The sequence below is a fragment of the Mercurialis annua genome, linkage group LG2 (genome assembly GCF_937616625.2).
Source record: "Mercurialis annua linkage group LG2, ddMerAnnu1.2, whole genome shotgun sequence".
In the NCBI taxonomy this organism is placed as follows: Eukaryota; Viridiplantae; Streptophyta; class Magnoliopsida; order Malpighiales; family Euphorbiaceae; genus Mercurialis; species Mercurialis annua.
This window is the reverse complement of record NC_065571.1, coordinates 11,050,512-11,069,557: the sequence shown is the minus strand read 5'-3', so window position 1 is coordinate 11,069,557 and position 19,046 is coordinate 11,050,512. Positions and strand designations below refer to the sequence as shown.

At 29.8% G+C, this 19,046-nt stretch overlaps 1 protein-coding gene across 1 annotated transcript; it reads right to left on the bottom strand.

The window, feature by feature from the left end:
* Positions 1-1,806: 1,806 nt before the first annotated feature.
* Positions 1,807-4,576, bottom strand: LOC126668167 (uncharacterized). The gene is made up of 4 exons (XM_050361380.1): positions 3,855-4,576; positions 2,592-3,490; positions 2,084-2,509; positions 1,807-1,997 (listed from the first exon to the last, which is right to left on the bottom strand). Exons 1-4 carry the CDS (start codon positions 4,574-4,576, stop codon positions 1,807-1,809), a joined length of 2,238 nt encoding a protein of 745 aa, XP_050217337.1.
* Positions 4,577-19,046: the final 14,470 nt, after the last annotated feature.

Genomic DNA, 19,046 nt, shown 5'->3' with positions numbered 1-19,046 from the left:
TATATTATTAATTGTGTTTTTATAAAAATAATAATGATAAAGTAGACAACTTTATCAAAAATTATAGAGTAAATAATTTAAAATTATTTATTTTTAATAAATATGTATAATTTCGAACTTATTAATTATATGATATTTCATCTATTATATATTGAACTAGTCAACTTTTTTTTTCATATAAAATATACCAATAAATAGACTAATCATTTAAATGTTATTTATATATTTAATTTTATAGAAAATCACCATATTTATATGTTTTTTCATTTTAATTATATCTATACTATATATAAAAGCACGGATGGGGGGGACAGGCAAATTTACCGAATAATCCTTTTCAGTTTATTACTAAATAAAGGTTTTATAGTCATTAACTAATTAGTTATTTAATTAATCACTATTGTAATTAAAATCCTAATTAAAATAGTTAGCTAAATTATCTTCAATTTAGTTTTTAGTATGTAAAAAATAACTAAATTGTCTCCAAATTAGTAGGAATACCTATCTTTTAGTTTGATTGAACTACAAAATTAAAATACTGTATTTGGTCAATATATTATTATTTAAATTTCTATCTTATTATTTTTAAAGTTATTAATAATAAAATTAATTTAATTATTTAATTCTGGTTATTATAAAACCAAAAGAAAAATAAATTCAGTATGGAAAAAATTTAATAACCGAATATATTATATATATTTTTACAATTTTTTTTAATTAATTTAATATTAATTATAAATAAAAAATTGATATAATTATAATAAATTTACTAATATGTACATTGACGAGTTACGTTACGAGCCACGTGCATAGCACGTGATGCGAAACTAGTTTTTTAAAAAGTGTCAAATAAAATTATCACCTTTTATTTTTTTTTACAAATCTATCACTGATGAAAAAATTCGGTGTCTTTTTCATCCCAAATAAATATTCTAATATGACTTTTCACATTCGTGATTAATTTTGTAAAAAAATAAAAGGTGTTGATTTTATTTGGCACTTTTTAAAGGACGTGATTAAAATAAAAAAATATATAAAAGTGGTGATTTTATATGAAATTAACTCTTAAAAAAATTATAAAAAAATAAAAATAAAAAATTGAATTTTTTTTAATTTATATATTTTGTACAAACTGCCTATTATTTGGCAAGGGCGGAGTAATATTTCGGAGGATAAACAATCGTTAATTTTTTTCATTTGTTTAAAAATCTATTGAATAATTTGTGTATTTAAAATTATATTATCATGTTTAAATTTTAATTTTTTTACTTTAATATTTCATACATTTAATTTTAATTTTTTTACTGATACCAAAACTCATTTTTATAAAATATTTTCTATTGGGAATCATAAAACACTTCTGTTAAATTATTATAATATTTATTTATTTGAAAGGAAAAATCATTCAGTTTAAGTATAGCTTAGGCTGAAATATATTGTAATAATGAAAAGAAAATGAATTTGAACTATGAATTATAATTATATTGTAAGTGTCAAATTGGTAATATACCAGTGTGCAATATTCAAAGAAATGAAGAAAATGAAAGGTCAGCTGTTTGTGTGGCTCAAAGAAGAGTGCAAGTAACTCCATAAACAGCTGAGGCCCCATTTTCTAGAGTTCAAGTCTTTTTTTGGAACTATACTTATTGAATTGAATAAAACTCAAATAAATAAGGAGAATTGTTCTTATCTATATCGAATTTATAAATATGAATCAATCTAACTATTTTTTTTTTAAGTATCAAAAGAATTTTATTAAATTTCCAAAGCAGTTACATTTGTGAGGAACTCAGGGAAGTGACAGAATCAATCCTGATGATCTGAAATGGAACGAGCATTCTGCGCTAACACATGCGCTGCTTGATTTGCAGACCGACTCACGAAAATAAAAATAACATTACTAAACTGTTTCGCCAAATACGCACAATCACCAACTAGAACATTCTCCTCAGCAAGTTTTGGATTTCCGATATCCAAAATAACTTCCATCGCATCCGCTTCAATGATAGATTCGGTATACCTTTTAGCCAACTTAAGGCTTCCCGAATCCCCATCGTCTCTGCCGATTTAGGCGAAACACTACCTTGAAACCGAACATGACGAGCTTGCAACACACTGCCCCTCCAATCCCTAACTACGATCCCTACTCCTGTACCCAAGCCATTAGAGAAGTTTGCAGCATCAACATTGTCTTTGATCCAGCCCTGATCCGGAGGAATCCAAGAAACCCTACCATCATCCTTCAAAACATCAACTAACCTCATTTCCACCTTCGGATGGTGAGCAACTCTCCAAGCAGTCAATTGAGAAACTGCAGCAGCCACGATCATCCCCACCGTGCTTGATTTCTTGTTCCAAACCACACTACTTCTGTTGAGCCATAAATGCCAACAAATGAGAGCAATCAACTCACCTTCTTCCCTCGCAAGAGCAGTGAGCCACCGGAAAATCCAATCAGCCACCGTCATACCATCCAGCAAACTCGGAACGTGAACCATATCCCAGCAACCTACAGCCACGGAAGAATAAAAAACAATTATCCGCAAAAAATAAGTGACTAACCGCGGGAGCACCTCAGCAAATGCTAGCACCATAAATTCTACCCTCCATTTCCTCCCGAGCTAATAAAAGGCTAAGACCTTCCGCACAAATGATAAAAAGATAAGGAGAGAGCAGGTCATCTTGTCTCAAACCCCGACTAGGAATAATGGGCGCCAAATTCTCACAATTGCCAATGTTAGTGTATTTAACCGACCTAACACAATACATTATCAAATTAATCCATTTATCACAAAAGCCCAAATTTCTAAGCATAAAATCAATAAAATCCCAACGAACTCTATCGTATGCTTTACTCATATCGATCTTAAGCGCCGCCATGCCAACTTTACCTCTCCTCTTACACCTCAAATAATGGCCAATCTCATAGGCGATAAGGAAATTATCTGTAGTCAGTCTATTCTCAACAAATGCACTCTGATTCTCGGAAATAATACTAGTTAGTAAACACTTCATTCTATTCGCCATAAAAATAATTTTATACGCGACATTGCACAAAGCAATAGGTCTAAGGTCAGAGACTCTCTCCGGATTACTAATCTTAGGAATGAGAACAAGATTAGTGTCATTTAGACCATCTCTGAGAACCCCCTTCTCAAAGAAATCACGGCACATAGTAACCACATCTTTACCCACAATAGCCCAATACTTTTTATAAAACGTCGGGTTAAAACCATATAGACCGGGTGATTTATCATTATGCATGCTAAAGACGGCTTTTCCAACCTCACTTTCCGTAATAGGATTTATCAAACAAACATTATCAAGATGCGAAACACGTTGAATAACATCACCAAAATTAATCACATCGGAATTCGACTCAGAGAATAAGTTCGAATAATACCTTGAGATAATACCCTCCACCTTCTGTTTAGAATACTTCCAGCAGCCTTCTTCATCTCTCAGTTTGTCAATACAGTTTGTTCTCTTCCTAGACGACGCAAAATTGTGAAAAATCGTGTATTAGTATCGCCATCCGAAAGCCAGTGACATTTTGCTCGTTGTTTCCAATAGATTTCTTCCACCCCAGGGACAAAATCGTACTCCTTAGAAACCTATAAATACTCTCGAACTCCTGAATCATCATACTTGTTCTATAAGAAACATAATTTTTTCCTCAGGCCATCCAAACGTCTTCTGAAATTCGGCCCCTTGTCCCATCTCCAGCTTTTGAGACCGTTTTTTCTTAAAACCAGTTTCCTCACCAGGTCTTCACTCCCACCCTACTTTAACGCTATATCAATAACTTCAGCACAGTCCTTTTTCTCTAGCCAAACGTTACTGAACTTAAAAACACATTTTTTGTCATGCTCAAATTCTGTTTAAAACTAAGAAGAATGGGCAAATGATGTGATATGGTAGCCTCCAAATTACTAACTCCCGCCTCCGGAAAGATCTCCATCCAGTCACTTGAACATAAAACCCGATCTAAACATTCTTCAACAAGGTTGCTTCCTCCACGACCACGAGACCACGTGAATTTGTAGCCTGAAGCTCCTATATCCGACAACCCACAGTTAGCAACAGTTTCACGAAACCCATTCACCAACCATCCTTCCTGCCTTATCCCTCCTCTCTTCTCATCAAAATCGAGAATATCGTTAAAATTGTCAATGGCACACCAAGGGATATCACAGACCAAGCTCAAATCAGTAAGCATAGCCCACGAATCTCGTCTACGACTGTGCTCCGGACACCCATAAAAACCAGTCAGCCGCCAACAACGTCCCTCCACTTCCTTAACCCGCAAATCCACAAAGTTTTTACTAGACCCAAGAACAGAAACATCATAATTTGCCCTCCAAAGGAACTCCAGACCTCCTTTCTTTCTTTCACTGTCAACCACAAAAGATTCTTCAAACCCCATGGCATCTCTATGAGCAATAATGCGATCTTCATTAATCATAGTTTCACAAAGAAAAATAAATGAAGGATTCAGCCTTCTAGCCAAATCTCGAAGGAACCTGATAGCACGAGGATTGGCCAATCCCCTGCAGTTCCAGCCAAGGCAACTCATTGCTTTGGGCTGACCTGTTCAAGGCCCGCCGCTCTGTAACTTTGTGGATCAATAATCATGTTAGAAACATGAAAAGTTGGCCCATTATTATTTTGAGAGTCAATCAGCCCACTACTATGTCTTTTCCTTTTAGGATCTAAAACCAGCTCATAAGCTAACTGAACTGATGAATTTACTTTATTTGAATTAGCTTGAAAAGATACTACCTTAACTAACTCCCCCAAATCCAGTTTTCCTCCAATCACCACCCCTTTATTACTCCTCCTCCCTTCTTCAAATTCAAACACATGATTTACCCTAACAATAGAAAGATTTTGCGCCATCTGCTCATTCAAATTTTCCACCTCATCACCACCCTCACCAACTTCAACCCTAGCTACCATTTTCGACCTCAGCCACGTCTCCTCACTAACAACTGGCTGCTTCTTCTAATTGAAGCTCAGACTCGAGTCATAGGGTAATAACTCCTTTGGTATAAGATTATCAAAATACTTCGAACATAACTTTTCTGAATGTCCCATTATCCCATAGTAGAAACAAAACATCGGTATTCTTTCATATTGAAAGTTAATCCATCTCCAGGCATTCACACTCCTCTTTATCTTCATCCTCCTCCGTAATGGCTTTCACACATCAATACTTGCTCTAATACGAATTGAACTTCCCCCAACTGGCTTTGAAACTCTGTTATCATGGCATACGAACTTACCCAGAAAATTACCAACATCTTCCCCAATTTTATATGAAACCAACCCTAAAGGAATGTCCAAAACGTGCACCCATAGCACCGCATTCCAGAGTTCTATTTACGCCACAGTTTCACCCACCACCATCTGTCTACAAATAAGCAAATGGTACTCAAAAGTCAAAGGGTCATCATCTAACACCCTTCTCATATCCATTTCATGACAAAACTGAAATAGAAAGAGATTTGGAGCTGTCTCAGTGATAAACACACCCCTCACCGGTTTCCATATAGGCGGTAGGACATTTTTCAAAGCGATGCAATTTACCGCTTTATCCGTCAAAAACCTCCCTATGACACACCACGTGTAGTCATCACTATCATCACTGGCTACTACCCCTGAATAATCCATCCCTCCAATCTCCTCCTCCTCAATAATCACTCGAGATTCAAAACTCACATTTCCATCCTCTCCAGCCATAGAAGAGTTCCTTGAAACAGACAACAGAAAAAAAAAAGAATAACAAACCCTAACTTCACTTAAACTAGAGAGTAATATGTATGAGAATACTGCAATGTAATAGGGTAATAAGAATAGCCAATAAAAATGAGCCCCAGTGGGGAGCAAATCTGACTAAAGGAGAAAGAAGAGAAAATGGCAGACAAAGAAAACGTTGGGATCCACAAACAAATGATTACAATCCCTTAAACAGACGGTGAAAGGACCAGAAACCAATAAAAGTGACCACTTGTCGCTGGAAACAGCACAAGACAAAAATTTGCCATAGCGCAAGACGTCTATGATTACTTAATATAATCCATAATCAATCTAACTAGTTAAATATAAAAAAAGTTAAAATTTAAAATAATATGTAAAGAATTTAAATTGTTTTGGTTGTTTCTATGTTTCCATAAAATAGGTGCCGATGAAAAAAAAAATCAACAAATTATTTTGTTGTTGAAAAAGCTATAATTTTTTATTTTAAGAAATCACAATTTTTTTTCAAATGATTGTCTATTTTTTTTTATATTTTTTCGTAGAATTACTTTAATCCTATAATGTAGAATTTTTATGTGTTTATGAAATTATTTTGAATCTATTTGTGTAAGTCTTTAAATTATTCGATACTTTTCAACATATGTTCTTTTAAAAGTTTTATTGGAACATGTTTCAAAACAAAATAAATTTTGAATTTTTCCATAGGTGTAACGGAATTTTTTATGTTAATTTTACACCGCTAATATTTCTTTATAAGTTTAAATTTTTTGTTTTATTTATATATATGTTTTTAATAATAATATACATTTCATTAATAGAGAATTAAAATACAATTTTAACACAATCTACAAGCACAATGAGAGAACATTGATAAAATTATAATTTGTATATAAATTCTTTAAACGCATTGACGGAACTTTTCGAATGTACAACTCAGTAATCCGTCCGCTCCAATTAATGACTATGTTAACTATAATTTAACTGCTTGGTTTTGGATGAGTTCAAATGAAAAAATATCAAAGTTAAAATTTCTATTGATAATATTTCAGACCTACACTTAAATAATATATTTATAAAAGAAATAACAAATCTCATAAAAGGTAAAATTTAAAATTTCAAAACACAGACAAAATATCGACAGAGGCAAAAAAAGTAAAATTACAGAGAGATGTTAAATGATCATAGATTAGGAGGGATTAAGAGGGTAGGGAGGGGATTATGACCATTAAATGATTAAATGATCATAATCACCTCCCTTAAGATGTTTTGCGGATAGATTTTAAGAGGGGGGAAGCTCTTTATTTAAATTTAATTTAGCATTTTTTTTGTTATATTTAATTAATTGGGGGTATGCTTCTATTTTATCTTAATATGAGTTAACTTTTGTTAAACAAAAAACAAATATCCCTTATTTTATGCTGTTAATTTGTCGTCATTAACAAATAATTCTAGAAAAGTCAATATAATGTAAGAAAAACGGGACCATCAATTACTTAGCGGGCCTAATTAATGTTTCATATTTGTATTTTGTAGTGCTATCGTTATAGTCAATCGTAATCATTGACTATTAACATAACAGTGGGAGATGACGAAAATATGAAATTAGCAAAAATGTTTGATTTCATGATCATTTATATATGTACTTACAAATTAGCAGCAATTCGATCTGCTGCGGAGTTTGGATTTCTCATTTTATTATTTTTATATAATTTAAAAAAATATAATTAACATTTTAAAAAATGTATTCTTATCTTTTTCTATTATATTTTTATATCTAATTCACTTTCTTTAAACAATGATAAAAAATAGTTAATTTTACATAAGAACAATATAAAATACTATTACTAGTTTTAAAAATTATATTTTACTAAGAATGAAAAAGTATATAAAATAAGAAAAAAGTTGACAATTGTAATAAAACAAAAAAATATTGTTAATACTTCATACTCATTTTTGTTCCAATAGATTTATCTATTTTATTATTATAACACATTATAAAAAAAATAGTATTTTGTAATAGAAAAATTTGTCTCGTAATATACTCATGTCATATAGACACAATACTATATGAAAGCATCCCCACGGCAATTTTTTTAAAGTAAGACACGTGTATATAAATTAAATTTATATAGATTAAGTTTATTTATATATAAAGATATCTATGAGAAAAAGTGATTATAGTTTTTGTAAAAAAAACTACTTTTATAAACATCTTAGAGTTAGTAATAAATTATATACAAATTGAATTAGGATTTTTAATTCATTTTAATTTGAGGGGATTAAGTTTATGATCTACACCATATGTTATAAAATGAACGGTTTAAATTCATTTATTTAAAATTTTATCTTTTTGATCTACGATATTCATTTTATAGTGAGTGATTGCATTCATTAAACTTGACTCCTCAAATTGAAATGAATTCGAGAAAATACAAATACATAAAAATTATATAATATTTATTAGTTTTGAATGAATTCTAAAAGATATCTATGCCGTGCTTTTTAGGTTTTTTCCAAGACCACAACTAATGTTTTGTGCACCTAATCTTTAAAAAATAGATAATACTCCGCTCTATAATCACAACTATGAATATGCATTGTTTGTCTTCTTATTTTATAGAAAAAGAAACTTTATGTGAATTAAAAAATGATACTAAAAGCTAAACTAATTTTTTAAAGACTAATTAATTTAAGAAATATTAAAATACTAAGAGTAAAAAAATATGTAAAATAAGTAGAGAATATTTGTTTTCTCCAAGCAACAAATCCCAACAAGTCCAAGTCTTCTTAGTCCTAGAACTAATATAAGGTGCCGTTGGCCCTCATGAAGAAAACAGAAAGCAAAATGAAGCCTATCTTGGCACACCCTATTGACTTTGAAAGAAATTAGTGGCACGCAATTTTTGACTATATAAATATTAGAATCTTCTATTCTATTTCCATTACATTGTGTGGAATTTATTTCATCACCTTTACATCTTTAAATCATCAATTTAATACGTAGGGATGAAGCCATAAATTTAGTAGTACGAAGGTAGCAGAAAATGGAATATTTGAGTACAAATACGGGGAAAACGGAATTTTTTTTTTATATTAAAAATAAAATTTTGTGTTCGAAACGTCAAGTTTTCGATATATTTACGAAACAAAAATTGTTGATTCAATGAAGTATTCATACTGTTTCAGCTATAAATTATGATATCAACCCATCAATTTGGACAAGACACAACATAAGGCTCTTATTGTCTCCCATTTAAACAAGTTACTTCATTTTTTTCTTTTTAAAATGTCAAACTTTTGATAAAATAAACACATTAAAGATTATTAAATGATAAAAAAAATCTTAAATAGATTAATATATTAATTGATATTATCTTTATTTTCAATAATAAAAGTAAAGCGCAACAATACAAAATTTCTTAAAATTTATCATTAAAATGTAAATGAATAATTATTTGTATACAAAAAAAATATATAAAAATGAACATCATGTTTAATTTTTCATATCATTTTTAAAAATATAATACCTCTGATTATAGTTTTTACTTTTCTACATATTAACAAATATTACTACCTTCATCATTTTATCCACAAAATAGACAAGTTAACCTTCGTCCCACAAAAATGAAAAAACTTGTCATGTTTACACATTTCAAAATATACATAAATTTATTATTTTAATTATTAAATTAAAATATATTTTTGTTCTTCACTAAGTTCAGCTATTTTTATTAAATATTTTTCATCATCATATTAATAGCCACTTAATCCATTAAATTAATAATAATTTATTTTTGATCCCACTAAGTAATGTGTTTAAAAAATGTCATTGTTAAAAAAATATAATAAATTTGACATATCTTTTAAATCTTTGTGAAAAAATAGATTTTATCTGTTTTATGGAATGGGGAGACTAGTGATTAAGAGTTAATAAAATATAGAAAAAAATAATGTAAAATTATTTAAGAATACTAATGACTCTGATTCTTTTAAAATGGATAAATAATTTTTTGATTTTTTAATAAAATAAAGAAAAATTATATTAATCTTTTAAATTTAAATAATACATGTATATTTTTTAAATTATATTAACACTTGGTAATATAACAGACATTTTAATTGGCATGTTACGAGGAAAAATGAGTTATTATCACGATTTATTGTGATGCTGGTCTCACGATTTAAATTTAGTGTCAATTACACCATTTACTTGAGAATTAAGATCTAATTAGGACCATAAAATGATTATCTAGCAGACTAGCACCATGTAGACCCAGAAATTTTCCAAATATTTTGTTGACAGAAACAAATGAAAGCATAATTTCCGTAGACTTCGGTTTTAAGTAAAACTGATTTGATTTTTTTAAAAAAAGTATTACTGATAATTTTGGCAAAAACAAAAATATTACTGATAAAAGTTCTATTTCACCCTTAAAATTTTGTGCGGTATTTACTTTGATGCAAATTAATGAGTAAAGGGTTAATACAGTCTTAGAATTTATTATGTGAAGTCAAATCACTCACTTTTCTTGATCATTCTTCCTGATCAATTTAAAAATAATATACTCTATATTTATAGTTTAATTAAAAATAAAATTATACTCTCTATAGCAAATTGAATGTTTGTCCGAATTATTATTGGTGGTCTGCATTCAAGGGTGGAACTACCCTTAGACTCGGGTAGGCTCAAGCCCGGGCTGCCGTCGGAAAATGGAAGGACTGGGGACCAGATTTGAGCGAACTCGGAGATGGGCTTGAAGATTCAGCCATGGCTGACTTCACCTGGCAGCAGGGCTGCTGTGAGAAAGAAGAAGACGCAGTAAGCGTCTTCTTTTTTTAGGTTTTAAAAGGGGCAAAACGGTCGTTTTGACCCTTTTTTCTAATTTTTTAAAGGCCAAAACACATGTCGTTTTGGCCTTTTAATAAACCTAAAACTAAAGGGGTTGGCAGCTGAAACGGGACAAATTAATCTTTGTCCCGTTTCAGCAGTTCTTCATTTTGGCTTTTTGAGGAATTACACCACCAATAAATTTAACTTTTTTCCTCACAAAACCTTCATTTATTTCATTAAACCATAAAATATCTATCTACTCCCTATATTTTCCCATTATTTTCTATGACCTAATTTTCATTTTCTCTAACCTAATTTTTCTAATTAAAAGTTCTCTTTCAAAATCAAACAATCTCAATTTTAGGTAAGCCTTGTACAAATAAATTTAATTTATTTATTTATAATATTATGAAATAACTACATTAACTTGTATTAAATTATAATTTTAGGTCATTTAAATTAATTTATCCGTGGGAAATTATAGAATTGATTAGACTACCGTCTACAAAGTACGGAAATTTCGACAAAGTCGTGTTTTCCGTTTCGATAATATTTCGGAAACCAAAATCTCTCGTAAACTCATACGAAAAATTTCGTGTTATCTATTTTGAATTAAATAGTTCTTAAAAATTATAAAGTTGTCAAAAAACTCTTACGAAATATTATATTTTAATTATTTACACGTTTTCTAACATTTCATGTTGTTTATTTTGGAAAAAAGTTGTTTTTTCGTATCTGTTTTGTATCATTTTGTTCCCTGCTGTGTTTTCCGTTTTCATGCTATTTAAACTATAATAAGTATCTTTCAACTATTATCATTTAATTTTATTTTATTGAAAATTAGTTTTATTTTATTAATAATTGATGAATTTTGATTGGATTTTTTGTGATATTTAAAAATTTAACTTGATAAAAACAATTGAAATGAATCAATTTAGATTATGTTTAAATTTATTATTAGAACACCAAATAAATTTAAACACGTTTGTGATAAAAAAAAAAAGAGGGCGTATTGAATTTGATTAATTGCATGTATTTTAGCCCGGGCTGGAAACAATTTCTGGTTCCGCCGAATTTTTTTAAAAAAGTATTACTGATAATTTTGGCAAAAACAAAAATATTACTGATAAAAGTTCTATTTTACCCTTAAAATTTTGTGCGGTATTTACTTTGATGCAAATTAATGAGTAAAGGGTTAATACAGTCTTAGAATTTATTATGCGAAGTCAAATCACTCACTTTTCTTGATCATTCTTCCTGATCAGTTTAAAAATAATATACTCTATATTTATAGTTTAATTAAAAATAAAATTATACTCTCTATAGCAAATTGAATGTTTGTCCGAATTATTATTGGTGGTCTGCATTAATTTAGCACTCACATGAATGGTTTAAAATATTACAGCAATACAGTACAAATAATATCAAAACTGATACGGATATACTATGAATTAAATTATTTTATTAATTATAAATATTTGCTTAAACGTTTCATAACAACTACATCAAATACAGTTGAATTTAGATACTGATATTATAAAATATCACCAACAACACCTTAAAAAAACTATAAATGCCATGTGAGGTCCAATATTTTATTATTTGCGATTCTCCAAATTAAACTTTAGTAGGTCTACTGGTCTTCCATTTTGTGGGGACTACTTCGACTTTTCTCCCACCACTTAAATCTCAATCAACCTGCTTAATATTATATAATTTATTTACCTTACTGGAAACATTCAAATTTAATAAATACTTTTTTTTATAAAAATTGAGATATCTATCTAGGACGAGCAAATATTTGATTAAGCTAAATTAATCGATCTATTTTAGTTATCGTTTGTTTGGTTCTGTTCAATGAATAATTTTTTATTAATAATTATTACTTTTATCGATCTAATTGAATTAACCGACTATTTCTATTGGTTTGATTTTATGTTTTACAACTTTAGTTAATGGTTAGTTTAATTTCGGTTAATGCATTTGGTTCAATTAGAAAAATAAAATAATTTAGCTTTTTGTAATTTTGATTAAATTAATCAATTTTTGACAGAACCAAACCAACTATTTGCTCACTTGGATCTACCTAAATTAATTATATGATATATGGATGGATCATCATGAAACAAATGTAAAATATTAAAATCGATTGCGTATGGGTTGATCATAAAAATGAAACAATATTTAGAAGAACATTTCCCAATATTTTGATGTTTTGTCAAGAATACGTCACTATAGTATTATTGTTATGTTTTCATGACGTCATTAGGGTTCTGGAATCTGAATAATGAATTTCTCGGAAGATTTATGAACAAAGGATCAATTCACCCCTCAACTTGGCACGAGATATTAAATGAGATGTTTTAGAGAATTTCGGATCAAATTAATCCACAACTTAGCAAATCGGATCAATTCAATTCTCAACTTGACAAACTGAGACAACAAAAGAGAATGGATTACCTAATTAAAAAATATTAATGTTGATTAATTCAAAATAATCTTAATTAACACTAATTAAAATCTTACAAAACCGACACCCACCACCATTTTTTCCACCTACCATCCGAAAATCAAAAACCGACACCCACCTCCACCGCCTCGACTGCCACCGGAAGATATGCTTCTGAGGAGTATATTAGCTCCTCTAAAACGAGGAGTAGCAGCTCCTCCTTTTAAACAAGCAACGGGTAATGGGTTACCAGAGAAGAAGAGAAAAAAAAGATAAAAACAAGTCCCTCAATTTTTATTTTAAAAAGAAATTGATTTTTGAAGTTTAAAAATATAAGGGGAAAAATTTAAATTTAAAATCATGAAGCGTTAAACTAGAAAATAGAAAAAATATTAAGTACTAAATCAGAGAGTGTGTTTCAATCTCTGAGTAAAGGTCTTTTTATGCATTTGGCATAGTTGCGGGTATATTTGACCAAAAATTCTCCAAAATAACTCTCTTCAAGCAATAACTTTTTCTTCTTCAATTGCCAATTTTGAGATTCAACTAAAAAGAAATTGATTGTATGAACAAACAAAGACTTCAAAAATTTGTAACTTCCACCATAAAACAATTAACATCAATTGTCATAAATTGAAAATGAAACTGATAGTGACGATCAAAACTTGAAATCAAAAAAATCACTGATGGAGATGAATGAGAAATCTGAAACTGAACTTTGAAATTGAGTCAACGAAAGTGATACTCACAAAATGATATAGAACTAAATCGTTGGGACTAGACATCCAGATCGGTACACCGCAGAAGAAACCGAAACACGGCGGCACCACCAGCGACAACGCCTGATCCCGCGCTCGGACCTGCTCTAATAACATATCAAAAATTGAAACAAAGAACCTTTGTTAATTGAGTTTGTGAATTTATAAAACTTATAAAAAAACCTAGAGCTTAAGCTCTATATATACAAGGCAAAGAATAACCGTTTCCTCTAACAAACTAAGAGCATCCACAGTCGTCAGACTGTTTTTGTGTCTAATGAGGTGCCACGTCAGCTTTTCAATAAACTCAATCATATTATACAATCTTCCACAATGTTTAGACTTTAAAAAGCAAACTGATAAGGGACCCACCCTACTTACATACTACTTTCTTTATTAAAAATATATTCTACTCATAATTATATTTTTTAATTATATACAAATAATTAAGTATGAATTAAATTATTTTTTAAAATACGTTGTAAATTATTAAAAATAATATACCCAAAATATTAAATAATATTTTTTTAAAAATAATAATATATTATAATAAAAAATAAATTTATTGATAATTAATGATAAAAGAACATATTAATAGAAAAACAAATACATAAATCATTAATTGTTTTTTTAAAACCACTACATAAATTAATTTATTATAAAAAAAACGCTAACTTAACATAAAATTACTACTAATTTTTGTTTTCCCCGAAATATTCCCAAATATGTTTGACCAAGTCTGATTGAGGACGATGGTGTACTTCGCGATCTCGTACTTCCGCATCCCTCTGAAGATAATGTCGGGTATCGGCGGTTCCACTTCGTCGTCATTCCAATTTCTTATTGCATCTCCTTCATCCTCCACAAATCATATTATGCAATATAATGTATGTATACATTATATCTTTCAACTTTTTTCTATGCAAAAAACGGGCAGGACCACGTACTATTTCCATCGAGATTGGAGTACACCAAAAGCTCTCTCGACATACTTTCTTGCAGACTCTTGCATTTGTTTGAATTTAATCCTTTATGAGTCTTCCGGATATACAAAACTCTTAACAAATGTTGCCCATTTCGGATAGATTCCATCAGCCATATAATATGCCTTTGAATATTGTGTTCCACTGACGGTGAACTGAACCTCTGGAGGGTATCCTTTCAAAACGTCATTAAATAATGGAGATTGATTGAGCACATTGATGACATTATTAGATCCTGAAACACCAAAAAATGCATGCCATATCCAGAGATCTACTGATGCAAATACTTCCAGCATAATTGTTGGAGATCCTTGATCACTTGGCCTTTCCATGCAACTAGACAATTTTTCCATTTCCAGTGCATACAATCAAAACTCCCAAGCATCCCAGGAAAGTCGTGGCGCTCCGAATGTAAATGCAATAAGCGTTCAACATCCTCGGCATTGAGCTTTCTCATTGGATGAGAAAATCTCCATCATGCACCGACAAAATTTGAATAAACATTCGACTGCAGTGGTTTCAACAATCCTTATGTACTCATCATAACTGTCAGCTGGAGCGCCATAAGCTAATTGATATTTTTGCAACAGCGTATTTTTGAAGCGGAGAAAGTCCGCTTTTGCCAGTTGCATCAACCCTCATTTGGAAGTACTCTGAATGGTTTTGAAGAGATTCAACTATACAAAGGAATAACTCTTTTCGCATTTGAAATCTTCGACGGAATATATTCGCCGGATAAACTGGATTGTCGGCAAAATAATCATTGAAGAGTCAATCATGTCCAATAACACGCTTTTCTTGTTGAACCGGATCATTCGTGAGATCAATATTTTCAAGCCCTTGTTGAGTAGAATATGGCGGAAATTGTGAATCGGAAGAAGAATTTTTTGGTGTTTCTTAATTAGTACTGGAGGCGCCATCAAAATCTTTTATTTCCTCACTCGGTGGTGTTGAAATATCAACTCTTATGCCCAGATCATAATATTCATTTGCTATAGCCGGATTGAAATAATTTGAGTTCGGAAATATTGAAAATGGGTATGAAACATTTTGTGAATTTTGAAAATTTGGTAGAGAATTAGAATTGGACATTTATGGTGGATATCCAAAATTTGACATATTTGGATTAGGAAAAGGAAATGGATTATGAGATAAATTTTGAAAATTAAATTGATTTGAATTTTGAGGAGGTGAAGAATTTTCTAAATTTGGAGGGTTGGAAATATTTTTAAAATAATTATCACCCATAATAAATGATAATTATTTTTTAAGATATAAAAAATAAAAAGATGAAATTTTTTGTAGAGAGTTAATAATTCAAAATTTTAGTGTAGAGAGAAATTGAACAAATAAAATAAAATCCATTATATATTTATAGTTAAATTTGAGGAAAAAAAATGAACAAGGATAATATTATCGTTGTTATTTTACCGTTGCTCAAATTGATTTACTCTCAATTCATACATGACTCCACCATTAAGAAGATTTGGCAGCTTTTTCATTTAAAAATAATAATAATAAAGAGACCTACCATTGAACGGTTAGTGATCACCAACCGCTCAATGTTCAGTGAGCACTTTCCAATGGAAAGTGCTCAATGACGAAAGGTTATTGAGCTCCACAATTCAACCATTACGGATGTTCTAATAACAAATCTGAAATACAAATCAAACTGATTCACATGTTTTAGTTAATGTGCCAGTAAGTTTATTGGAAAGTGCTCAATGACGAAAGGTTATTGAGCTCACAATTCAACCATTGTGGATGTTCTAATAACAAATCTGAAATACAAATCAAATTGATTCATATGTTTTAGTTGACGTGGCAGTAAGTTAAGATGAAGTAACAGTAGCAATGAGTAGCATAGCAGTAGCAATGTATTAGCATAGCAGTAGCATATCAGTAGCATTGTATTAGCATACATAAATCATGTTAGTGACTTCTATATTCCGTGTTAGTCTCAATCATTTCATTGGAGTATATTTGGAATGGTGTTTGAAGATAAAAGTTTTAAGGTTGCAAATATCGTACAGAGATTCTCAAGACTTGAATCCTTTCAGTATATTAGCGCTGTTAAAATTTCGTCCTTCAATTTTTATTATATATTATTTTGTTTTTAGTAAATTAATTGTTTGAGTTTAATTTATATTTTACGTTTTATATCAATTGATTTATGAATATTTGGATATTTTATGTATCGATGTGTATGATATATCTTTGAAAAAAAAAATCTCTATCATTTATTTGAAATGTCAAAATTTTATGATCCGATTTGATTCTCGGATCAGTTGACCATTTGTTAGGATTTTCAAAGAGATTATGATTGGAGATATCAACTTATTTCAATCGTAATGTTTGATATATGAGTTGGTCCATATGTCCAGAACTAAGATTTTATTTTAAATTAATGGATATACTATCACAAAATTCCAATTTTATATTCTTGCCACCCCTACTTTCTTATATTGTACAGTATAATCTCCTGATTTCAAAATTTAATAGAATCAATGGTTTAAAATCGGTTTAATAAAATAGAAAATTTAATTATCAACCACTAACTACTAGCATAATTAAACTCTATCTCTGTGATAAAAAAGTATAATATCTTATTATATAAATTATGTTTCTATCAAGCAATTTATTATTGCATTTATAATAATTGCAAATTAAATAACGAATTTTAGCGTGATTTGCAACTACAATATAAATTTTAAAAGGCTATGTCGAATACTAACTTTCATTTTTTAATAATTCAAAACACCATTAACCCACCACGGGTTAACTCAGTTGGTTTCAAATGTACACAGTAAATTTGAGACAAAATAAGATTAAAGGTTTAAATCCCATGTCGCACATGGGACTATTGGAAGCATTTGAACGAGCTGCTAAGGACCTGTATTAGGTGGGAGGCCGAAGCTAGTCTCGCCGGAGGTTTATCAAAGTGGTCGGGTTCTGTCCTTGAAGAGTGGTCGAGCTGTCTAGGAGGTTTTTCCGTTATATAAAAAAAAAACACCATTTATTTTAATGTAAATTTGAGTTGAAAACCGGGAGTGCCATATGCACTTACAAAAGAATAGCTCAAAAAGCACAAAACTCGTGTAAATTAGTAACGTAAAGTCATTTTTGCTGGAAAAAAAAATCACATGATCTCATGGCATAGTTCAATCCTTACAGCCTTACCCACAACTCCAAGAATTATAATAGCAGCAACAGTCATAAATGGCGACATATAATTTGAATCCATGATATCGTAAAGAACATTTGACTACAAACCTAAATGGAAACTAAATTGCATTAAATTATAAATATTTTTAAAAAAATTATACTCCATCCACTTTATTTTAAAAATATCATTTCAATTTTTGGGTTAATGTCATAATAATTCAACAATTTTACACGTTTTCTCATTTTAATCACACAGTTTAAATTTTTCCATTTTCATACACAAACTACCAATTTTTTTCAAATTCATACACGGTGCTGAGGTATCACGGCTCCATTGGTGTAATTTGCTGAAGTGAATGTCATTTTCACCAATGAATGAGTGCTAGCTCAGCACCGTACATGAATTTGAAAAAAAATGGTAGTTCGTGCATAAAAATGAAAAAAATTTAAACTGCGTGATTAAAATGAAAAAACATATAAAGTTCATGATTTTTTTTAATATTAACCCTTCAATTTATATGAAAATTCATAATATATTTTCTTATTTTGATGATAGTAAATTTATTTTTATAAAATTTATTTTAATATAACTAAAAAAATGGTAAATAATAAAATTTAATATAAACTACTCAAAAAATAAAAAGAAATTTTTAAAGACTAAATTTATTTATGATCCCTAGGTATAATATTTTTTATTATCTGGTCCTTAAATAAAATTGTTTTCTTTTTTTATCCTTCAATTTAGCAAAAAACGCGTGATCAAATTCCTAAATAACGAAAATGACGTCGTTTATTGTATTTAAAAATGCAAAAAGTTAAACAAAATACTCTCGGTTTTTTTAGCTTTATCTTTTTACTCTATAATTTATTTTAATTATGTTTTTACTTTTCTAATTTAAAACTAATACGCTGTATCTATTTTTCTTTACTCTTTACTTTCTCTTTCACTATTTGCTCGTTTCTCTGAATTATGCAAATCGTCGGCGGCGGTGGCAGTAGAGCGGGAAGCGCTGGATAAGTAATGATTTGATTAGATCAGCAGTAGAAGAGAGCTTAGAAGAAGAGTAGAGTAATATGCGATCCTCGACGGCGGCGGCGAT

Bases quoted from the DNA above. Each gene is read 5' to 3' on its own strand.
- LOC126668167 (XM_050361380.1), bottom strand. From the start codon at position 4,576: ATGAGTTGCCTTGGCTGGAACTGCAGGGGATTGGCCAATCCTCGTGCT. The intron at 3,491-3,854 runs GTTTTTAAGTTC...TGCGTCGTCTAG, and splicing joins TTGAGCATGACAAAAAATGT to GAAGAGAACAAACTGTATTG. The intron at 1,998-2,083 runs GTAGTGTTTCGC...CTATCATTGAAG, and splicing joins TCGTCATGTTCGGTTTCAAG to CGGATGCGATGGAAGTTATT.